Source organism: Delphinapterus leucas, chromosome 20 (genome assembly GCF_059928025.1).
Source record: "Delphinapterus leucas isolate spDelLeu-1000000601 "Yukka" chromosome 20, BTC_Dleu_Yukka2, whole genome shotgun sequence".
NCBI classification, from domain to species: domain Eukaryota; kingdom Metazoa; phylum Chordata; class Mammalia; order Artiodactyla; family Monodontidae; genus Delphinapterus; species Delphinapterus leucas.
In genome coordinates, this window is record NC_143148.1 from 48,921,103 (window position 1) to 48,945,784 (window position 24,682).

The 24,682-nt window shown below is 44.8% G+C and overlaps 1 protein-coding gene and 1 pseudogene across 2 annotated transcripts in view; one reads left to right on the forward strand and one right to left on the reverse strand.

Moving 5' to 3' along the window:
- The window catches only part of GABARAPL2 (GABA type A receptor associated protein like 2), a 38,329-nt gene continuing 13,647 nt past the window's right edge, over window positions 1-24,682 (forward strand). The window contains exons 1-4 of one of the 2 annotated variants that reach the window (XM_022583164.2): window positions 1-176; window positions 508-563; window positions 1,707-1,879; window positions 10,758-11,366. In XM_022583164.2, coding sequence (XP_022438872.1) covers window positions 143-176; window positions 508-563; window positions 1,707-1,879; window positions 10,758-10,848 — 354 coding nt within the window. In that variant the 5' untranslated portion in view covers window positions 1-142 and the 3' untranslated portion in view covers window positions 10,849-11,366. Of the gene's footprint in view, window positions 177-507; window positions 564-1,706; window positions 1,880-10,757; window positions 11,367-21,883; window positions 21,939-24,682 lie in introns of those variants that run through there. The other variant, XM_022583165.3, reaches the window with a different exon arrangement.
- On the reverse strand, window positions 11,027-21,778 carry LOC149744703 (growth hormone-inducible transmembrane protein pseudogene; annotated as a pseudogene).

The window sequence follows — 24,682 nt, forward strand, 5'->3', positions numbered from 1 at the left end:
CCGCCTGCCGTGTAGTCGCCGCCGCCGCCGCTACCGCTACCGCTGCCGCCGCCGCCGCCGCCGCCGTTGTTGTTGTGGTTGGTTCGCTGAACTCCGCGGCTCCGAGAGCCGGCTGCATCCTTTCCCCGCTGCCGCCGCCGCCATGAAGTGGATGTTCAAGGAGGACCACTCGCTGGGTAAGCGCTCGGCCATTGGCCCCGCCGTGGGGGCTGGGGCGGCGGGTGGGCCCCCTCCCCCACTCGGGCCGCCCTGGGCTGGGCCCGGCGGCGCGGATGCCGCACTCTGGTCTCGGGTCGCCGAGGTCCCGGCACCCCGGGCGGCTGCCCACCCACCCCGCGCCGACCTCTGCGGGACCTTCCGGAGCCAGTGGACCGGGGACCGAGGTTGCCGGGATGCCTGAACGAGGACCTGGGGCGTTCACAGGTCACGGTGGGGAGGAGGGCCGGGGGCTCGGGACCCGGCCGGCCGGTCAGGCGCGACAGTCAGCCCGGTGCGTTTCTCCCATAGAACACAGATGCGTGGAATCTGCGAAGATCCGAGCGAAATATCCCGACCGGGTTCCGGTGAGTGGACTCCCCGCCCTCTCACCTCGCTATCACCCTTGCTGTTTAGGACCCGTGATAGGGCCCCAGGCCATTCAACAGTTGACAAGTTTAGATTCCAGTCCCAGTTATAGTAGCAGATGGGCCAGACTGGGTAGGGGACCAGCTGGGGCCGGGGCGTGAGGGGCTTGAGCTGATGCTGTTCAGGATGCCTCAGTGCTGAATCTCCTGATCTAGGCCAACAAGCTGTCAGAAGCCTCTGGGCTTCCCTAGACAATTATGTAATAAACGATGTTCTAGGACAGGGCAACAGGTCACAGCCACTTTTGGGAATGGTGGTGGAGGGAGACTTTCACTTTGGTCTTGGAAGTGGTACTTTAGTCTCAGGACATTGATCTTTAACTTTGAGCCTCCATCTTTACCTGACTTCTAGTTCCCTTTTCTCACTCTGATCTTGACATCCTTTCCTGACTAAAAAAATCTGAGAAGCCACTGCTAGTGGCTTGTGTTTAATCAATGATACTTATCCTGTATTTATCCCATGGTAGGGGAGATAGTTTCTGTAACCCTTATTTTTAAGGACATCCAGGCCTGTTATTGTAGCTTATTGCTTGTGAACAGTTCCTTTGGGGAGGGGGCAGGAGGGATAAATTTGAAACTTAGTTCAGAGAGAAACAACAGACCAAATGAAGAGCTTCGTTCTTGGCTGGCTGGGCTTGCCAGTCATTCCCATTAGTCCATCCATTCTCATTTCCTGTGTTCCTTGAGATCTTAATTCCTCTGTAGTGTGAAGGCACTCCATTCTGTGGTCCAGCCTGGAGTAACAGGCTGTAGAGGAAACCCTCACCAGATATTTTCGAGTCTGCCCAGACAAAATGTTGAAAAGCTTTGTAGTGAGGGCTGTGTTTCTCTTATGCGTGCTGAGATCAGGGATGAGAAATATAATAGTTGACCACAGGAAAGCACTTACCGTTTCCCTATAACACATTTATATCAGTTCTTAACCTCCAGAGTGTGTGGTTTATTAAATCAGGGGCATATTTTCTCATGTTATGCAGTTTCCCAAACGCCTCCTTGCCCACACACTGTTCATCAGCTCTCCAACAATGCAGGGCCAGAGCCTCACATTAGAAATCTAGTCCTGACCTTTCTTTGCTTTCACAGGTGATTGTGGAAAAAGTCTCAGGCTCTCAGATTGTTGACATTGACAAACGGAAGTATCTGGTTCCATCTGACATCACTGTGGCTCAGTTCATGTGGATCATCAGGAAAAGGATCCAGCTTCCTTCTGAAAAGGCAATATTCCTGTTTGTGGATAAGACAGTCCCACAGTCCAGGTGAGAGCTGTTTACTGCTATTGGCCATCTGCTTGATTGCTTACAGAACTCAAAACTTTGGAGGTCTGAAAACTCTTAGAGGTCCTGACGAGAAATCTGATTTTTGTGCTCCCTGACATCAGGAGTTCAAGGAAAACAAGAAAGGGCTTCAATAGGTGGGTGTGCGCTTTGGGTTAAAAAAACAGAACAAGGCCTGGACTTAAATTTCATCATTTCTTTTTTTTTTTTTTTATCCTCAAACACCCAAGAATCCCTTTAAATAGTTCAGGACTTAATTAGGCTTAAGCTATCAGTAGAACTGAAGCCTGAAATGAGGTTTTCTCCAAATGATCCATGAAATAAGTCCTGTCGTTCTTCCGCAGGAGCTTGTGGTCCCTGCTGAGGCTCAGCTTCAGTTAATCACCCTGCCTACTTGCTCGCTTTCCAGGCTCAGCTCTGGCCACTGTGAGAGTACCTTGAGAGCAGCTGCCTGATCCTCAAGTATGTGGAAATGGCTGCTGGCCAGCAAAGGGCTCTGAGGTCTCTTTACAGACTTACACCTCTCTTGGTACCACCTGCTCTGACTTTCAGAGTAACCACCCCCTTGCTCTTGCTCTTGCGCTGCCTGGAAGCAATCTTTGGGATAACTTGGGGCCTGAATCTAGGCAGGGGCATTACAGTTCCCTTCTAGGTAGTTGACAGTCTGGCTTTAGTCCTCTGTGGAAAGAGGAAAATTTTCTGGCTCAGTCTGTATTGGTCAGTCCTTTCCTATTACTGATTTGAGTACTTCTAGGCCCCTCCTCTGAATGTGAATTCCTGGCTGCGTCTCATCTTAGTGACCCAAACTAAGTTTCATTTGTTATCCCCCCAAAAATAGTACTTCTGAAGCTAAGGCTTTAAGAACTCCTGGGAACTAGCCCAATGTGGCCAAAATATGTTTCTTTTGAAAATCCTTGAAAGCTCCAGAAGAGGCCTAAGCCAAGTTCTAGTCCTTTTCCTATGAAAGGTAGACAACTCTGGCTACTTTTTGGTCTGATTTTCTCTTTCCCAGTCTCTACCACCTCCACCTCTTGGTGTTTGGCAGAGGATAAGGGAGAAATGGAAGGTTCTTCCGTTAGGCCAAGGTTCTGCCTGAGGAGACAGGCCAGGTCCTGCCTAATGGGTGCCATTGGTCTGCTTACAGCTGTAGCTTAGGAAGCTGTGGTGTTGCCAGGGGTGACCTGGTCATCCCATTGGGCTCTCCCAGCCTTCCTTCGCAGGCCCCTGGGCAGTGTGGTGCTAGGCACACTCTTCACCAGGGAAGGCTGGTGAAGCCCTGGGCATCTGTGGTCACTCTCCGCTTCCCTTCAGGTAGTGGGGGAGGTAAATCTTCATTCATGCCACCTGCAACTTCTGCAGCTCCTTGGTGGCCCTATGTTTTCTCCTTCCCGGTGGTGGCTTCTTATGGGAGGAAGTAGGTGACTAGGACCTGTGGCATTTTTATTTTCCTTGATTCTAATCCTCTGATACTTCTTGAAAGAAATGAAGCAGGCTTCTGGAGACATTAAGATTACGTTATCTAGCAATTAAAATGGCTGAAGATTTTAACTAACGCCCTCTCCCCCATTATCCCTGAAATATAAATAGAATTGGAAACGAAAAGTGATTCTCAGGGCAGCAGAGGCTGCTTCAGGGCCATTTTCTAAGTTTTATTTGCCTTTCCAACCTGGTAAGAATCCTCCCTGAAACAGATTACACCAGTGACCCAAGTCACTAACCAGCCCCTCGGCCCAGGCTCTTCAGCGCCTTTGGACCCAGTTAATGACTTCCTGCCCCATATTTAATGTACCAGTTCTTTGTTTGTTTGGTTTTATTCTTAAAAACAAATTTGCTTATAAATAAAAGAGGCATGTGACATCATTGGCCTTTATGCAACTGATGGCTGCACAAACAAAATTGCCAGTCTCCTTCCTAAAGCTACTGTTTGACTCAGTGTTGCCATTTCCTCCCCAAGGCAGTAGCAGCCTCTTTCGTAGCACTTTTCAGCCTCCTTAGGGAAGCATGGAGCCTCCTTTAACCTTCAGCCAGTGCTTGCAGCCTTTGGAGAGTGGCTGGGGAAATCAGAGTTGAGAGAGGAGGAGCCCTCCCCCATACCATAACAGACAGATCTACACAAGGATAACTTAACGTCTGAGGCTGAGCGAAAGTAACTTCATTTGTTCTTGCCTTGGAGCGGAACTTTGCAGGTGACCATCACGTAAAATAACGTGATTATTGTTTGAGTAGTAAGTATTAAATATTGATTCTAGAAATAGAGACAGAAGCAAGTCTCTAAGAGTTTTACTTTCAAAATTCTGAGTTCTCTTTTTTTAAAAAGGGGAGATCTCAACTGCCTTTTCCCATTTCCCATTGAAAAGTTGAATTCTTTGCCTAGGTGCCTGCATCCAGAATTGGGCCAGAAACGAAGGGAAAACTGCCTTGGTGCAGACAGGACTTGAGAAAGAATATCAGTGTATGTTTCCCAGTCACGGCTTTAGAGGGGAACCCAGACATGGCAATGGTGCCCACCTTTGGTCTTTGTTTAGAGCACAGATAAGAGTCTTCTTAATCCCCTGTCTAAAATAGAAACAGGAGTATATTTTATTAAATAAAATATATCTAAGATGTTATAACTTGGGAATGTTACATTGGGAAATCCGTGCTGTTTAAGATTATGGTGTTTAGTTGCTCCTGGCTCTTAAAGAGGTACTAAGTAAAAGAAGTTGTGATGTCTTACAGTCCAGACTTCATTTAGAAAGGTGCTTAAATTAAGCACATTTGATCATTTCTGGGTAAATACCTCTTCAAGAGCAGGGTTTATCTTAACAGTGGAATAGAGTTTATTTATATCAGAGAAAAATCTGATAAAAGGAATAAGCAGTAGTTAATTTTTGTATTTTAGAATCTTGGGCAGCCTTTAGGGCCATGTTAATTTTCACTCTGAGGCCTGTGCCTTTCCAGGATCCACAGCAGTGGCTGTTGTCCTCCCAGTTCACCCCACCCACCCTCCCCCTGCTGGGAAAGAGATAAATCCAGATACAGTGGAAGCACGTGGGGCGCAGAGCAGATGGATGGCCGGGTGGCCCATCAGCCCAGCCAATTCCTGAGTCAGGCTGGACCCCACAGCCTCTGCAGCCTGGCCTTGGCTGGGCCCAGGGGAAGGCTGTGCAGGGATAGGGCATCCACACAGTTCTAGGTCAGCCTCCCCCAGTTCGTAGGCTGGTGAGCAGCTTGAAACTGGCGTGCCCTCAGCAGCATGGCCATTCCTGGGTGTGGATCCTTCTGAAAAGTGCCTTTATTATTGGTTAGTTTGTCTAGACCGGTTTATCTTGAATGGAAGTGTAGGGGACAGGGTTTTAGGGGGCAATTTAGGTTCATTTCACTCAGTACTTCAGGGTCCCACCATACCTTTAGCTTGGCTCCATGGCTTAAATCTGCCACTGGCTTTCCCATTTCTTCCCTTGTCAGACTCAGAGCTTGAAGGTGGCAGTCCCCTACCACCAGTGCTCAGCAGCCTCCTTCTTGGATGAGTGTCTCTTTGCTTTCAGATCCTCTGCTGCTCCAGTAGTGGCCCATCTGGCGCTGTGTGGCTTGGGCCTCTGGATTCTGAGAGGGGAGCCCGACTTCTCAGAGGTGTACAGAACTTGTCCTAAAGGAACACACCGGCCTTCTGCTGTACGCTGCCTGCTGAAAAGGGGCACGTTTTGCATCCCTGCCCTTCCACTTGGCTATTCTTTTTTTTTTAAAATTATTTTGTGTCCCTCATGACTTTTTTTTAAAGAGGGCTCTTTTTTAAAAAATTTAATTTAATTTATTTATTTTTGGCTGTGTTGGGTCTTCATTGCTGTGTGCGGGCTTTCTCTAGTTGCTGTGAGCGGGGATACTCTTCGTTGTGGTGTGCGGGCTTCTCATTGGAGTGGCTTCTCTTGTTGCGGAGCACGGGCGCTTCAGTAGTTGTGGCATGTGGGCTCAGTAGTTGTGGCATGTGGGCTCAGTAGTTGTGGCTCGCTAGCTTAGTTGCTCCGCGGCATGTGGGATCTTCCCGGAACAGGGCTCAAAGCTGTGTCCCCTGCATTGGCAGGCAGATTCTTAACCACTGCACCACCAGGGAAGCCCTTGGCTATTCCTTTTTTTTTTTCTTCTTTTTTTTGGCTTGGCACCCTGCACCCCCCTCCACAAGAACCAAGCCTGACCCAGCGTGGTCTTGAGCGCTGCCACCTCACCAGACCCTCTCTCCCGCTTTCCCTCCCACCGCCCGGGATCCAGCTTCTCTCTTGCCGCCTCAGCCATCAGCGACAGTGACACCCTCTCCTCCCTTCCCGCGGCTCCCCACGCCAGGTCGCCGCACCAGACAGCGGGTAATCGCCTTGGCTATTCTTTTAATGGGACTTTTTTTCTTTTTAATTTATTGTATTATTTTTGGCTGCATTAAGTCTTCGTTGCTGCATGTGGGCTTTCTCTAGTTACCGTGAGCGGGGACTACTCTTTGTTGTGGTGTGCGGGCTTCTCATTGCGGTGGCTTCTCTGGTTGTGGAGCACGGTTCTAGGTGCGTGGGCTTCGGTAGTTGTGGCTTGCGGGCTCAGTAGTTGTGGCATGCGGGCTCTAGAGCGCAGGCTTAGTAGTTGTGGCGCACGGGCTTAGTTGCTCCATGGCATGTAGGATCCTCCTGGACCAGGGCTCGAACCCGTGTCCCCTGCATTGGCAGGTGGATTCTCAACCACTGCGCCACCAGGGAAGCCCCTTAATGGGACTTTTAAAAAAAGTATTTTTAAACTATATTTGTAGCCCTGCTCTTTTTTGGCTCCAGACCAAGTTATTCTGACTCTGTATGTGTGTGGCCTGATCCCACATGTGCTGTTTTTGAATTATACTGTACAGATGCGCCAGTCTTCTTTCTTGTCACCTAGGGAAGCCTTGGAATCAGGCGTTCAGTCACGGGCTGCTGACTGGAGCGTTTAGCTCCCAGTGTTGAGCATTGTCAGTTTTCAAGTTCCTGCCCAAGGGATACCCTGAGTATAAGGACACTGTGCTACTGCCAACTAAGTAGAGTTTCCACATGACACTGCGTGGCAGAGGAAAGGAGAACAGTGAAAGGGCTCTTAAAATCATTAGGCACAGCCATCTAATTGTAAAATTACAGGATCTGAAGGACCTGCTGCTCAAGGTGTGATACAGAAGCTGGCAGCAGTGGCCTTCCCTGGGAATTTGTTAGATAGAAATGTAGAATCTCATCCTTGACCCAGACCTTCAGAATCAAAACAGGCACTTTAACAAGACATCCAGGTGATTCCCTATGCATGTTTGTATGTGTGAGAAGTGCTATTCTAAGAGAGGTCTTCACAGAAGGTACAAGAATGCTGACATTAGGTCATTAGATCTAGTTGTGTATTCACATGGAGGCAGCACAACTTGGTGGTAAGAATGTCTCCTAGCTTTGTGATCTGGCATGAATTAGTTAACCTCTCTGTACCTCACTTTGTTTTTTAAATTAACTAACTTATTTATTTTGGCTGTTTTGGGTCTTCGTTTCTGTGTGAGGGCTTTCTCTAGTTGCGGCGAGCGGGGGCCACTCTTCATTGCGATGCGCGGGCCTCTCACTATCGCGGCCTCTCTTGTTGCGGAGCACAGGCTCCAGACGCACAGGCTCAGTAGTTGTGGCGCACGGGCCTAGGTGCTCCGCGGCATGTGGGATCCTCCCAGACCAGGGCTCGAACCTGTATCCCCTGCATTGGCAGGCAGACTCTCAACCACTGCGCCACCAGGGAAGCCCTGTGCCTCACTTTTATTATCTGAACTATGGATTATGATTGTACCTGCCTCCTAAGATTGTTCTGAGGGTAAAGAGTTAATACATGTAATGCACTTAAAACAAGTGCTTGGCACATAGTGTTTGCTATTATAATTAGAATTTTTATGATCAGCCTTTATAGCTGCTAGGGCACTGTTAAATTTATAAACCAAAGCTTTACTTAAAAGACAATGGAATCTGAAGACAGAAAGCCACATGATTATGGGTCCTCCTCCCCCAACCCCGTCAGAGTCTCAGAGCCTGCCTTAGACAGTAGTCGTTCCGTGGTCATTGTTCACTGCAGACAACGTTCAGAGTCTGGGGTTTATAAAGCTCCTCAAGTATTTCTAACTCAGCAGCACAACTTAGAGTCACTGCCCTTGGGCTTGTAACTTGCTAGGAGAAGAGCAGAACTTAGTCTGGCAGATGGAACCAAACTTGACATAGGCATCAAGGTGTGGCTGCCGCCTTTGAATTGCACACAGTGTCTGCTCCTTCCAAACCCCTTTGGTAATGATAGTGGGGAGACTGTAGTTCAGGTCTTATCAAGGTCACCCTGGACACTTGTACCAAGAGGGGCAAGAGAGTTGTGGCAGTAACGGTAGCTGTTTTCCCCTTTGCCTCATTCTGAGGATTCTCAGGGAAAAGCTGGGTTCCTCAGGGCATTCCTAACCACCAGGGTAAAAGTCTTCTTGAGAGACCCCGCTACTTGTTCAAACCCTTTGCTAGTTGCTGGCTCTTCACTCCACTTCCTGGCTCACTCTACTTCCTAATCCCATGCTTTTAAAGATAAGCATCTCCAAAACAAACAAAGACAGACAAGCATCTCTCCCTCTGGCAAGGGGATTGTTTCTCAACTTGGCTGCATAGGGAATCATCTTGGGCATTTTTTAAAAATTAATTAATTTATTTTTGGCTGCGTTTGGTCTTGCTGCGCGCGGGCGGGCTTTCTCTAGTTGCGGTGAGCGGGGGCTACTCTTCGTTGCGGTGCGCAGGCTTCTCATTGCGGAGGCTTCTCTTGTTGCGGAGCATGGGCTCTAGGCGCACAGGCTTCAGTAGTTGTGGCATGTGGGCTCAGTAGTTGTGGCGCACAGGCTTAGTTGCTCCGCGGCATGTGGGATCTTCCTGGACCAGGGCTCGAACCCGTGTCACCTGAATTGGCAGGCGGATTCTTAACCACTGTGCCACCAGGGAAGTCCCCATCTTGGGCATTTTAAAACTTACTGATGCCTGGGTCCTACCTCCAGAGATTCTGATTTAATTGGTCTGGGGTGGGACATGTCTTTCAAGCTCCCCATTGTTTCTGCTGTGCAGCTGAGGTTGAGACCTACCACCCACCACAGGTGTTCCTCCCTCTACGCGCTGCCCCCCAAGTCCTCACATGTTCCAGGGCAGTGTCGTCAATAGAAATGGCATGTGAGCCACATATGCAATCTAAAATTCTCTAGTAGCCACATTAAAAAAGAAAAACAGGTGAAGTTAATTTTAATAGTATATTTTTTTATCTGGTATATCCAAAATGGCATCATTTCAACATGTAGTCAAAATTGAGATATTTTACATCTTTTTTTCCATACTCTGATACTTTGAAATCTTGTGTATGTTTTACACTTACAGCACATAGCAATTCAGATGAGCCACATTTAAAGTGCTGAACATAGTGGCGACTGCACTGGACAGCAGAAATATAGGACATTTCTATCACAGGAGAAATTTGTAGTGGACAGTGCTGTTTCAGGGAGTCCTTATTTTACAAATTCCAGTTAGATCCTCACAGGAAGCACGATTTTATTGTACAAGATGCCAGTGACAGGCCATTCTGTATTCATACTCATCCACTCCTACGTTATTACTAGTTCTCATCTACCCACACAGCCGAACCAGCTAAGCTTGAAAATGGGCAGGAAGAGTAGGAAAGGAGAAAAACTCCCCTTTATAAATAAATGTGGTCTGCATTCCTGTTTACATGGTGGTCCCATACAGCTGCCAGGAGCAAAGCAGCAGCGTGGGGCAGTCTTTGCTTCACCAGCTTGAGGCCTCCGACCCCTCTTTATCTACCCTCTGGCCCTTGTTCTCCTGAGTCCTGCATTTAAGCATCAGTTAAGACCTGTCCGGGCTTAGTGACCTCTGTCTCCTCGGGCCGGCTCTCAGACTGCTTTGTCAGTGCTGGTTCTGGTTGACCCCACCACGCATGGTCATGCTGAGGTTTAGCACATGTCTGCACCTCCTCCTGCTTATCTCTAATAGAGCAGTCATGTGGCCAGAGCTCACCTGGGGCTCCAGGTGTTACTAGTCTTACTCTGGAGCCAGTGCACCTCAGCTTCGTGGCAGAGAACTAGATTAGGTCTCCCCTGCTGCAGTCTGTTTTACTGCTGAGGGAAAGCCAGCTCTCCCACCCACACATGTTTAGTTTGAGAAATATCTATTTCTGGAGGGTTCTTAGGAAGCTTGGGCAAGACTTCTTTGGATCCCAGATATAATATGAGAGCTTTTTGCATTACATGTGAGGAAAGTAACTTCCCTTCGATGACGCCGATGCAGATCTCTGGGGCACAGGGTTTCTGGCGGGCGAACTTCCACAGGAATCAGCCCACTCATTCTTTATCATGCTAGGTACGAATTATAAATCTTCAAATAGAACAGCCCTGAGGAGAGGAAAGCACAAGTACTCGTCCTTACCTTTGTCTCTCACCCACACAGGGATGGGCCTCTTAGACTCTTATTTTGCTTATTAGCTTTTCTCCCTAGCGCCCCCCCCCCCCCACGCCCCCTGCCATTCAGAAAGCATTGCGAAAGCACTAACCAGTACTAACCAACCACATCCACCCTAGGAGCTAGAGCTGGCTTCTGAAGGAATACCTTGGTGTAAGGGTGAGTCAAATGGCCTTGCCTGGGACAGGAGGATGGAGGTTGATTCTAGTCTTATCTATCGATTCCCAGAGAATTACTTTTTATCACCTACCACCAAAGGTGTGACAGAGTAGCTAGTTTAAGTAGTGAAATTCTTTATCCTCAAGCCATCTTTCTCCCAACACGTAGACTCAGTAATCAAACCCAATTCTCAATGTTGTTTTTTGTTTTTCTCTTTCAAGCCTAACTATGGGACAGCTTTACGAGAAGGAAAAAGATGAAGATGGATTCTTGTATGTGGCCTACAGTGGAGAAAACACTTTTGGCTTCTGAGGGCCAGTGCTGGGCTAGGTGCACCATTCCTGCTTGTGTATCTTGTAAATAGCTGGCCATTTTCAGTTACTATACCAGAACCTCTTAACATAGACCTATCAGTGCATTTGTAACTGGATTTATTTCTTAATATATTGGAAGGTATTGTTTCCTTAGACTAGTAAATTATCATACAGAGTTTTATTTTGAGTTTTTCTTTTTGTGCACTGTCCTCATGGCTATACTCTCCAGGGAACTTGTTCCTCTGGGAATCTTATTTAATGAAGATATTTCCATATTGAAGTGAGGTAGGTGGGAATTAAAATGAAAGGGAGGGAGATGATGCATTTATTCTCGATTATGTTTGAGGTGTTAGATGGCTAAGTATTAAAAGCATCCAAATTAAATCCTTAGCAATCAGAACACTTGCTTCACTAGATTTTGCCAACTGCCAATCATGTTGGACTGAGCTAATCTGTTCCTCTTTCTGAAACTGTTAAGGTAAATAATTAACAATAAAACTTCCTCTTATAAAGGCATTGCAGTGTGACCATGTCCTTTATTCACCTTCTTATAAATGGGTCAGAGAAGTAGCTCCTACATCTGCCAGGCTAGGAGGAGGATTTGTGGGGCCTATGGCAGCACAGCTGGGCACAGGAAGCAGTGGTCTGTGTCATGAGGAGGGAACTCTTTTTTTAAAGTGGTTAATATATTCACATGGTTCAGATGTCAAGTCTCTCTAAAATGGTATACATGGAGAAGTCCTTCTCCCACCACTGTTTTCTGATTACCCTACTGTAATCAGACTGTGGCTGGAGGCTTCCCCAGACTGTGGCTGGAGGCTAAAGCCGTTACACAGATCATCAGAATAAAGAAACCAGGTATCATCCAGGGATCTAAGAACAGGTAGTTAAAATGACTATCCAATTTTCTACTGGGGAAGGAACAAAGAGATTTAACTTCATCTTTACCAAATTATGTAAGCAATCCCTCCAAGTACTCTACTAATGTCAGCTTTCCAGATGGGATCAGAAAGCCAACTGTTTTTCTTTTAAAAGTAGTTTATAGTTAGCATTTATTGAGCACTCACTAGATATACCGGATAATTTACATACATTGTTGCAATTAATCTTCAAAAAGCCCTTACGAGATAGTGTCATTCTTGCAGCCAGCCACACTGCCTACGAGTGGCAGAACTGAGACTCCAGACTTGAGATTTAAGAGAAAAGACATAGCTGGCAGTGTCATTTTGTGATTTTTTTTTTTCCTATTTACAGTATGTCTCACACTGTGCTAGACACTGGGGAAAATATGAATAAAGCATTACCCCCTACTCCAGAAGCTTACAGTCTGGTGGTAACCAACACATAAACAATTACAAAGCACTGTTCTAAGTGGTATGTAGAAAGTATTATTGGAACAGAGGAGAGAATAACTGTTACCTATAAAAACTATTCAAGCAGCCTTATTTGTAATATCAGTCAATAAAAATGGATTTGTTAATATTGCTTTTAAAATGCAACAGATGAGTGAAGGTTTTTTTTTTTTTTAAAAAAAAGGGAATTCCTTGGCAGTCCAGTGGTTAGGACTCCGCACTTTCACTGCCAAGGGCCTGGGCTCAATCCTTGGTCGGGGAACTAAGATCCCACAAGCCACCAGTGTGGCCAAGAAAAAAAAAGTTGCACGTAGTCTCCCCCGACTCTAGTCTGTAACAGACACTAGTAAGATTTTACAGATGAATTTTATCAAACTATGTAAGGAACCTTTAATCCTTTCTTAAAATTTCAGAGATTAGGAAAAGGGAATAATCAAAAATTAATTTTGAGACAAAATCTCAATGGCCAAAACTTAATGAGAAAAAGTATACATTGATCTCATCAACATAGAAAAATCCTAAATATTAGTAAATAAAATTCAGTAGTATACCAAAACAATCATGACCAGGTAGCACTTAGCCCAAGAATGGGTTATATAGTTCATCATTATGTCTATTAATAAAACACCAATTTTTTTTTTTTTTTTTGCGGTACTTGGGCCTCTCACTGTTGTGGCCTCTCCCGTTGTGGAGCACAGGCTCCGGACGCGCAGGCTCAGTGGCCATGGCTCATGGGCCTAGCCGCTCCGCGGCATTTGGGATCTTCCTGGACCAGGGCACGAACCCGTGTCCCCTGCATCGGCAGGTGGACTCTCAACCACTGCACCACCAGGGAAGCCCTAAAACACCAAGTTTAACAAAGGAGAATGTTGGGCTGTACCCCGCAGGCCTTCAAGGCCTGTACTTGCCCAGCCTCAGACTGAAGAAAGAGCCCAGAGTCAGTGACATAGACATCAGTTGTTTAATGGATAGGGGATCTTACACGTCTGGAGCAAAAGGGTCCTGGAGTGACACTCCACTGTGGATGGCAGACAGCAGGCAGGACATGGCAGAAGTCCAGGGAGCTGTGGTGGTGGTGGGGGGGAAGATTACCTGTTATGGGGAACTGATGTCAGGTTGGCTCATCCATTACCAGGGAAACCATCAGAGAGGCATGTCCCTCAAAGCCCCTTTGATAAAACTAGCAGGGTGGAGCTGTTCTGATATAAAGATTAGAAGAATCACTAGCTGGGGGCAAGTACATAGGCAGTTACTGATTAGGCTCTATGATTAAGAGGGAAGGTCAGCCATGTGAGTAGGGTGTAGGTGAAGCAGGGACTGGTTAAGCAGGGGATGTAAAGAGAACAAGGCATCCTGGATGGCCTGATCACATGGCAAAAACTATATGATCATGTCCTAGATGAAGGGAAAGCACCTCAAACAACTCAAAACCTATTTATAGTTTTTTATTTTTAAACTTCTTAGCAAATTAAGATTTCTTTAATTTGATAAAGGGTATTCATAAAAACTCTATAGCAAATATGTACATTAGTATATAAAGCTATGGTGAGTAAGGCAGTGTGGTACTGACAATGGGATAGACGAATACTTTAATGGAACAGAACCCAGAAATAGATCTGTGTATAAAACATGTCAGAGGTGGCATGACAAGTCATCAGGGAAATGATGAACCAGTTAACAAATGGGACTGCAGCAATTAGTTACTTATATGGTAAAATTTCAGAGGCATTCCTATTAAAAACAGGAACTAAAAAAGGAAATCTGAAGGGTGAACTTTATGGTATGTGAATTATATCTCAATGAAGCTGCTGAAGTCTGCTATCAGTGCTTTTACTCAACTTTGTCCTGGCATAAAATGAATATAATGAGAGGAAATGTAAATGAGAGGCATAAGAATCAGAAAGGAAGACTAAACCATAATATACAGACAGTGATAATCCACATAGAAAAATCTAAGAGAATCTATACAGATTAGAATAAGAAAGTTCTCCATAGTTGCTGGATACGAGATCAGTATCAAATATTGATGATGTTTCTACACACCATTTGTAACCAGTTAGGGAATATTACAGGAAAAAATTTCAGTTTCAATAGGAGCAAAATGTATAAGTGCATAGGAATAAACTTAATATAAGATACACTAATATACCATATTCCAGGATGAGAACATCCAATATGGTAAAGATGCATATTGCCTCCAGGTTAATCTGTGAGTTTAATGCAATTTCAATAAAAATCCCAATCAGGTATGTGTGTGTATGTGTGGTATCTGACAATTGATGGTAAAATCCATGTAGGAGAGCAAAAGCCAAGAATAACCAAGAAGTGTTAAGAAAAACAGGCCAGGGAGATTTGTGTTAGCAGTAATTAAGTAATTAAGACTGTGCCATATGGCAAAGAGACAGACACATAAACCAGGGAACACAACAGAAACCCAGAAACAGATCCATGTTTAAAACATAGCTGTATTTTGGGAATTCCCTGGCAGTCTAGTGGTTAGGACTCTGCACTTCCACTGCAGGGGGCACAGGTTCTATCCCTGTTCCAGGAACTAAGATCCCGCAAGCTGCGTGGCCAGAAAAAAAAAAAAAAAGGCAGTACTTTAATGTATCTGGAGTGAAAAATCAAAGGGGAAATGATGAACTAGTTAATCCATTATTTAAAATTGGTTATATATACATGAAAATAGATTCCTATACTATATAATAGGATTATAAAATAAATTCAAGGTGAATTAAACATCTAAAGCTGGAAAAGCAAAACTTTAAAAAGAACGAAATAATGCCATTTGCAGCAACATGGATGGACCTGGAGATTATTATACTAAGTGAAGTAAGCCAGACAAAGACAAATATCACATGATACCACTTACATGCTGAATCCAAAAAAAAAGGTGATACAAATGAACTTATTTACAAAACAGAAACAGACTCACAGACCTGGAAGACAAAGGGGAAAGGTAAGGGGGGAGGGATAAATTGGGAGTTTGGGACTGACATGTACACACTACTATATTTAAAATAGATAACCAACAAGGACCTACTGTATAGCACAGGGAACTCTGCTCAATATTCTGTAATAACCTAAATGGGAAAAGAATTTGAAAAAGAACAGATACATGTATATATATATAACTGAATCACTTTGCTGTACACCTGAAACTAACACAACATTGTTAATCAACTATACTCCAATATAAAATAAAAATTCAAAATAAAAAGAGTTGGGGGCTTCCCTGGTGGCGCAGTGGTTCAGAGTCCGCCTGCCGATGCAGGGGACGCGGGTTCGTGCCCCGGTCCCGGAGGATCCCACATGCCGTGGAACGGCTGGGCCCATGGGCCATGGCCGCTGAGCCTGCACGTCCAGAGCCTGTGCTCCGCAACGGGAGAGGCCACGGCGGTGAGAGACCCGCATACTGCAAAAAAATAAAAAATAAAAAGAGTTGGGAGGAAGTTCTTAAGATAAGCTACAAAAATACAAACAATAAAGAAAAAGGTTAAATTTAAGTACATTAAAATTTTTTTAACATCTTTATTGGAGTATAATTGCTTTACAATGGTGCGTTAGTTTCTGCTTTATAACAAAGTGAATCAGTTATACATATACATATATCCCCATGTCTCTTCCCTCTTGCGTCTCCCTCCCACCCTCCCTATCCCACCGCTCTAGGTGGTCACAAACCACCTAGCTGATCTCCCTGTGCTATGTGGCTGCTTCCCACTAGCTATCTATTTTACGTTTGGTAGTATATATATGTCTGTGCCACTCTCTCACTTTGTCACAGCTTACCCTTCCCCCTCCCCATATCCTCAAGTCCATGCTCTAGTAGGTCTGTGTCTTTATTCCCGTCTTACCCCTAGGTTCTTCATGACATTTTTTTGTTTCTTAGATTCCATATATATGTGTTAGCATACGGTATTTGTTTTTCTCCTTCTGACTTACTTCACTCTGTATGACAGACTCTAGGTCTATCACATTAAAATTTTAAAAATTATGTTTTTTATTTCCTCAATATTATTCCTCAGCAATATTTTTACTGAGGGCATGCTGAAAAGTTGTTTTGATATATCACAAAAGATTTGTCTTATTAAATATGAATATCACTCCACCTCTCTTTAATAAAAGGTGACCACATATATTATGGAATTTGAAAAAACTTCATAACTTTAAAGAATGAAACACTTTATTTAAACAAAATTAATAGAAGCTGCAGATTGGATGAAAATGTTTGTAACAAATATAAACCAAAAAAGAATTAATATCCAAAATAAATAAAGAACTCTTCCAATAAGACAAACAACCCAAGAGAACAATGGGCAAAGACAAAGAATCCTTAACTTCACTCCAGTCCACTGTATATGTTGTCCATGCACTAACTCTATCGAGTGCCTTTCACAAAGACTACAATATGAACGGTGCCCCCTAGAGTTGTGCAGTGTACAACCTCTACACTAAAAGATGCAGACTTGCACTATACAGTTGGTGGCCTTATGAAATGCAAAGGAAAGTAAACTCTGGTTTATTTTTTCACACTAATCAGATTGGCTAAAGTTTCAACATATAAAATGTTAGGGAGGATATGAAACATCTGGAATCCTCATAAACTGCTGTGTGGGTGTAAATTGGTGCCATCACACTGGAAAGCAATCTGACAATATTCAGTAAAGTTGAAGATGCAGATAACCCATGACCTAGCAAATTCCATGTCTAGGTATATATCCTAGAAATATCCCCATCCATGTACAAGAGACATGTACAAGAATGATCACTGCAGCCTTGTCTATATGAGCCAAGAATTGGAAACAGACTAAATGTCTGGCAACAGGAGAACGGAAGGATAATATGTGGTATAGCCATACAAAGGAATACTATATAGCGGTTAAAATGAATGCACTAGAACTACATATGTTAACATAAATAAATCTCCAAAATGGTGCTGATGAATGAAAAAAGCAAGATGCAGAAGTATATTCAGCATATCATTTCTATAAAGTTTAAAAACATGGAAAACAATTCTAAGTATTGCTCACAGATATAAAGTTATGTAATAAAAGTATAACCATGCAATTCAGGGTGGTGGTTACCTAATGGAAGGAGGGGAACAGTATCAGGGAGGGGTCAATGTGGGGTTTCAAATATAGCTAGTCATGTTTTATTTCTCCAGAAAATAAAAACCTGAAGCAGATATAGCAAAATATTTACTGCTGTTATTTCTTTTTATTGTTATGTTTGAACTATTAAATAACTTCTTAAGTTACATCAGTGAGAACAGGGATTGGGTCCTTCTCAAAGAACAGCACACGGGTGCCTCCAATTTCTCACTCCCCTTCACTCCTCAGCCCAGGAGAGGCCAGCTTCTACTTCCCTGACCCTGCGTTTGCTGAGGTTACCAAAAATAACCTTGTCCGCCCAGCTGAGGGGCTGGAGGGGAACCACGAGGTTCTTAATTCTTACCTTCCTTGTCTCTCTTTTAATATATTCTACACTCCAGATTACTTCCTCTTTGAAGCTCCTAGTTGCCTTTCTCCTGATTTTCCTCTGGCCTCTTGGTCACACTCCTTCCTGTGCTTCTCCACCTACTCCTGAACTCTCCATGTTCCCCAGGGTTCAGTCCAGGGTCCTCTTTTCTTCTCATTCTCTACACATTCTCCTTGGATGGTTTTATCCTAACCCGTGTCTTTAAAGACCTCCTATAAATGACTCCAAAATCTTGATCCTCAGTCCATCTCTCTCCTGAGCCCCAAGCCAGTCCTTCCAAATGCCCCCTCTTAGGTCCTTGGCCAGCAGTATCACAGAAATCCCAACTGTCTGAGCTCATCGTCCCCTGCCTGCAACTCCTGACACTGACCCCCTCCCCAGCCCAGAGCAGCTCCTCTTCCTGGATCCCCTTTCCTCATATACAGCACCCCCTTCCCTCCTCTCACCCACACAGGAACCTGAGAGCCATCCTCAATGCTCCCTCAATCCTCATCCCCTACCGCAGTCAGCCAATCAGCCTCACCAGCCTCTGCATATTTCTCAAGTCAGTCCCCTCCCAATGGCTCCTAAAACTGTTATTGTCGGGGCCTCATCATTTCTCTTCTTATTATTACAGTAATCCCCCAACTGTGGTCTCCCTGCCACCATCCCTGTCCCTGACTAATCCATCCTCCTTGTTAACGAGGAGAGCGATATCGCTAAAATGCAACTTCCATCCCAATACCCTTTCCTCAAAAATCCTTTAAGTGGCAAGTCATTGGGATAAAACCATTCTCCTTTGCAGGACTCAAAAGTCCTCACCGACTTGCCCCGAGTGCCTCTCCAACCCCTCCCACACTCCCCCAGCCCAGCCACGCAGTGCTGTCATCTTTGGCCTTTGCATACGTTGATTCTCTACCTCAAATACCCTTCTCTCAAAGCTGTCCCTATGTGCACCACCAGTTTCTCTTTGTTTGCTTCCCCTTCACCTCTGAGCAAGTATACCTGGGCCTATGAGATCTTCCTGTGCCCCTTCCTCTCCCAAGTTGGGAATTAGACCTCTATCATGGCCATCCTTGTGTTCCCTGCAAAGTCACTTTCCCACCTTCCCTATCAGTCAAGGAGTTAACAAGAGGACTAACCCCCCTCCTTGTATTTCAGGTGCACAGCACAAAGCCTGATATACTGATGGTTTCAGAAGCTATATATATGACAGGTCCACCTGGAACTGAGAGCCTACCTAACAAGTGCTAATGCATCTTAATGTTGCAGCAGTGGCTGAAATACGTAAAATATGTACTGTAGCCACACAGAAGGCATGGGGCAGGTATGTGCACCAGGGCACCAATTCCAAACGGGGCCCAAGCATCTCCTTCAAGGAGAATTTAGAAGGAGGTAATGTAAATGTTCTTATTCTCAAAAGCCTCACTCTTCATTAGGCTGAATGGTAGAATGCTTTAAAAAGCACAGTTGGGGATTTTATTTTTTTATTTTTAAAACTTTTTCTGGCTAGAACCTTTATTATTTCAGAAATAGGCATCCTATGTAACTTGAGGTGGGTAGAATAGTTATTTATGGATTACTGTAGTAAGTATTTGTCAAAACACCAAGTATCTCAATAATCATACACATTTCATTCATAAGAACTTACAAAAATAACTCTTTTGTGTCAAGAAACTTATAAATAATGGTCTATGGAGGAGAGAAGGAGAATTCTGCTAGGGGAAACTCTAAGTGAAGCATTTTCTCCATTACATTTTTGATTGATATAGTTCATGAAAGAAGCCTTGCTTTGCCTTCCTTTTTTTTAGTGATTCCTCTGAGAGGGAATGCAAGAAACTAAATCTGAGGGGGAAAACTGCTTTCATAATCTCAAGTGTAAACCACGAATAGGTTTTTCTGATAAAAGCTTTAAAGCCTGAAGAGATAAGAAAGGCAAGCATGTATTCCTTTAAACATTTCAATAAATTTGCAAAAATATTCAGCAACTATGCACGTATTGTTTGTATACTTAAAAATGCAACAATTTTCATGCTTCGAATATTTTTTCCTGAGTGTTTTAAGCATGTTTTGTTCTAGACAATTCAAAAGTAAGACTTACACACACACATAATATATACAACAGGAATTCTCCACATGATTAGCATTGTGGACTCTCCTAACAGTGTCAAACAATGAGAAGCCAAACGTGATCACATCCATATTGTAAGGAGAGCCTGGAGAATCACCTATGTCTTTGTTTTCTGCTCAGTGCTTCTGATAAGTTCAGCAGATGTACGGCCATGACTTGTTTCCAAACATCCAGACCCCCTCACTGGCTCACCACAATTACACGAGTGCTAAGTTCTAAGTATTCAAAGAAAGACTGCAGGTGTCGCTTTACTTCTCTCTGGTCCCTTTACCAAACCCCTACATCACTTATGACGTTACTTGTTAATATTTTGCAATCCAAAATGAAAAATGCAGGTACACAAGTTTGCTAAATTTCATTTAACCAAATAAATTTAAAAATAGATAAAATACTTAAATTCCTGCAACACAAAACTTGGTTTTCATATTCATTTGAACATTTTAGAATTACTCAAACATGAGAATTGAAAATGTGTGTGCAATTTGGAAGAGAACTACTGAATTTATTCTCCAGAAGAAAAAGCAGACCTGAAGCATCACATTACTGGAACACCTGAAATGTTGACAAGTTCTTACCTTCTAAACTTCAACGAAAGCTGCTTGCACAAACTATTTAAAGAATATCTGCCCCGGGCTTCCCTGGTGGCGCAGTGGTTGAGAGTCCGCCTGCCGATGCAGGGGACACGGGTTCGTGCCCTGCTCTGGGAAGATCCCACATGCCGCGTAGCGGCCAGGCCCATGAGCCATAGCTGCTAAGCCTGCGCGTCTGGAGCCTGTGCTCTGCGACGGGAGAGGCCACCAACGGTGAGAGGCCCGCGTACCGGAAAAAAAAAAAAAAAAAAGAATATCTGCCCCTATTAAACAAGCCAGATATCTGATGTATTAAGGAAGTCAGAAGCTGAGTCAATTCATTTCTTTCTGTTGACTCTAGTTGCCAGAATACTGGCAACTCGCATCCATGTAGATTCCCAGCATCGAATTGATGGGATCATATTTTTGAACTCCATACACTGGTACTACTTCTGCTCGCTTGATTACTTTCTGTGTATCATACAGAAGAAACATGCTGAAAAGAACTAATCCACCATAAATTGTCAGTGAGTACAGAGTGGCACCAGCCACAGTGGTAAGTGGAAGAAACATAGATCCTAGTGAGGACACAAAGACGACACCCAGGCCCACGCCCAGGGGTGCTCCCATGTTCAAAAACTTCTCACTGGGTGCACATATGGCCACAGTGGAGAGGCCTCCCACAATACCAGCTGTGTACCATGCAGCTGTGATGAGAAGAGGCGCCCCCTAATATCGTCAGAGGAGCCACCACTGCACCCATCACACCAGAATGTAGTAACCAAGCAAGATGCTTTGGGCCTGGGCTCTGGTCATATGATATCGACTGGACCAGCACTCCAGCTCCAATCATGGCTCCAAAGGTTGCATCAATTGTCACCCAAGAGCCTCTCATCATGAAGTTCATGAGGGCAGGAGTTCTGCTCACTGCCAGGGCAGACAAAGCTGTTATGCCGATACTTCCTGCTAAGTACATATAGGTGGTATGAATTCTATCCTTCACATACTGAGTCCAAATTACAGCTTCTTCAATAGCTCCAATCTCATTAGACATTCCCAAGCCATAGCAGCACAAAGCTCTAAGACCAACAGCAGCCCCTTCAGCAGTCTTCCCATCTGATCAATTTTAAGTATTTTTCCAATGATGGTTCCAAAGTTGCCTCCTTGAGTTCTTGGCTAGTTTTCCCACACCAAATTCCAATTCTTGTCCTGGTGGCATATTCCCTGCTGGGTGTTAAGAGCCATTGATTTTTCGTGACAGAATTCTTCACAACAGGGGAGGCCTTGGTGAAAGCTGGTGGAAAACCCTGGAAGGTAGTGTCCGGAGACACACAAGTCTTGTGGCCAGCATGGTGGTGCACCAGGTTTACCAAGCAGATCGGAAACGCTCAGTCCCTGGTCAACTCAAGCGCGCAGTTCCCCTTCCGGCCGGCGAAACACAACGACTACCACCTCCCGTGCCCTCCGCCCACCTCTTACTCAATTGTGGATTTTAAATTACCCCTTTCATCTTTATTTCCTCAGGGAGAAAAAAACGATCCTGGTGGTTGACATCAGGAAGGCGAGGCCACGGAGTTAGGTAGGAGGATCTACATATTTCTCTGTGATCAACAGCTCTGCTTCCTCACCTCCTTAGCTGCTGGAGACAGGCTGCTGCTTCCAGATGTGGGATGGGGTGGTGCACGCAAGCAAACGCCTGGTGCGCAGCAAGGGGCTCCACAAACATCTGCCCAACACGCTTCTCCTAAGGACGATCTCTTAACGTTTGTTAGCAAAAGTTTTGGAAATCAGGATCAGTAAACTGCAGAGTACCTTATAAGCGGCAGTGACAGACCAAGGCAGGAACTGCACACGCGGTAGGCAGCCCTCCTCATGCCTGTGCTGAACAGTATCTCATCTCATCGCCACAACCCCACTGCCGGGGTGGTGTTGCCCTCATGTCAAAGGTGAGGATACTGACGCTCTGAAAATGCACTTACCCACCAAAGATCACACACTCAGTCCATCCTGGAGTCACAATTCAAACTCAAGTCTATGGCCAAAGTCCATCCTTGTTCTGCTAGACCAGAGGTTAGAAGCTGAAGGCCTGTGTCTACATGGACCCTAGACATGTACGTAAAAACACAACTTTCTTGCTTCTCTTCAAAAACTTCTGAAGATCTGGCAACAATCAGCCAGAACAAAATAATGGCTCCTCTTTGGACAAGGAACTTGCCAGTTCACTCCACCTACTTTTTAAAAAAAAATATTTATCTATTCATTTATTTAGGCTGCACTGGGTCTTAGTTGAGGCATGTGGGCTTCTTAGTTGCGGCATGCATGCTGGATCTAGTTCCCCACCAGGGATCGAACCCGGGCCCCCTGCACTGGGAGCGTGGAGTCTTACCCACTGGACCACCAGGGAAGTCACTCACACCACCTACTTTTTAAACGTTTCCTATTCCTGGATATCTTTGGGCTTACAACCTTTGCACCATAGTTTACGTGCCATCCTTTATTTAGAACAGAATTCTTCCAAAGTACATGTAAGCAAAATACTAACCCACATTGGTCAACCCCATCTTTCATGGGAGAGGCAAAGAGCTGGGCTGCACGATCTGCCTGTGTTGGCACAGGTGAGCGAACGGTGTCATCCGGACCTGTTGAGACTGTACTCCTGCTCTCTCGCCCCGAAGCCTGGTTTCTCCCGCTGCCAGCTGTTTTCTCAGCCCAGCAGTTACTGATGTGCTGGGATAGGAGGGCATTCACATACCACTGGGGAAATGAGGAAAAGTATAGCATGAAAATACCAACTGAAAAGGTACTCACTAGAGGTCAAAATAGTCCACTATAGCAGCAATAAAAAAGGAAGTTGATGAAATCTTTGCGGGGAGGGACAGGGAACATACATTGAGAAGAGCTCTTTGCTTTCTCTCAATTAATAGAAGCTAATTTAAAACTGGGGCAGACTAGATTGAGGGTGCCTCTATTGCTGGGCAAAGCTCGGGTTGCCCACAGTTTAGTTCCGTTTTTTTTTTTTTAATTTATTTGTTTACTTTTGGCTGCATTGGTTCTTCGTTGCTGCGCACGGGCTTTCTCTAGTTGTGGCAAGTGGGGGCTACTCTTTGTTGCGGTGCGAGGGCTTCTCATTGCAGTGGCTTATTTTGTTGTGAAGCATGGGCTTTAAGCACGTTGGCTTCAGTAGTTGTGGCATGGCCCACGGTTTAATTTCTCAGAGATTTCCTGAGAGGTTGCACATAAAGGTCTGTTGTTGAACTGAAGAAAGATGCTGGGAATAGGCTCTCTGATCCTGCTCTGTTGTCAGGTTGGTTTCACCACCCAGGGGCCCACTGTGCCTCTCCCCATGGAGACACTGCTGGGTTTCAATGTGCTTTTCATTCTCTTGGCTGCCTGAGCAAACAGCCATCACTGTTTCCATTGTGAGCTCTTCTCCGTCTGGAGCCAAGCCCAAGTTCATGGAACATGTGCTTGCGACCAACATTTGGCAGCCTGGGTCCCCACTTGGAGCGACTTTCTGCCTTTGCCTTTTCCCCATCAAGACAGTTCCTGAATCTGGAGACTGAAGAGCAGTGCTGAACACGCTTAGTTCTAAAAGCTGGTTCCTCATCCTGCTAGCTCACTGGGATGAGGGACAAAAAATTCACACCAAAATCCAGGGCCCAGGTTGCAAAGACAAAATTTATTTCCATCCCTCCCTTGTTACCAACACGACTGAGAGCATACATATCTCACAGCATCAAATGGGCTTAGTTTCCTGGAGAAAATTTCTCTTTGTATTATCTACTGAGTTAAGAATTTTTATAAGAATTCCTATTACAAGTGGAAAAAAATTGAGCATCCTAATCCTGAGGCCTCATTTTCTAGGTCAGGTGACAGAATGAAGAGATTAAATGCTTTCCCCACATCCACATAGGAAGTAGTGGCAGAGTTGGTACTAGAACATAACTACTTGAATATCCAGACCAAAGTTTATTCTACTATGCCAAGTCACTAATAAGGACTGGGTTTTTTTTTAACATTTTTATACTGATATTAATTCCACACAATAAAACGCACAGATCTTAAGTGTAGAGCTTAATACATTTTGACAAATGTTTACACCCACGTGATCAAAACTCCAGTCGAAACATGGAATGTTTCCATCATCCTAGAAAGTTCCCTTGGGCCTTTTTCCACTCAACTCCCTTGTCCCATCTTCCTGCACCCAGCAACAACACCTGCTCTGATTTCCATCCCTTTTGATAAGTTTCGGGGCTCCAGTTTTAAGAAATAAAAATTGAATGCATGTGAATTTGCCTGAAGCCCTGAAATGTCTCTTTGCAG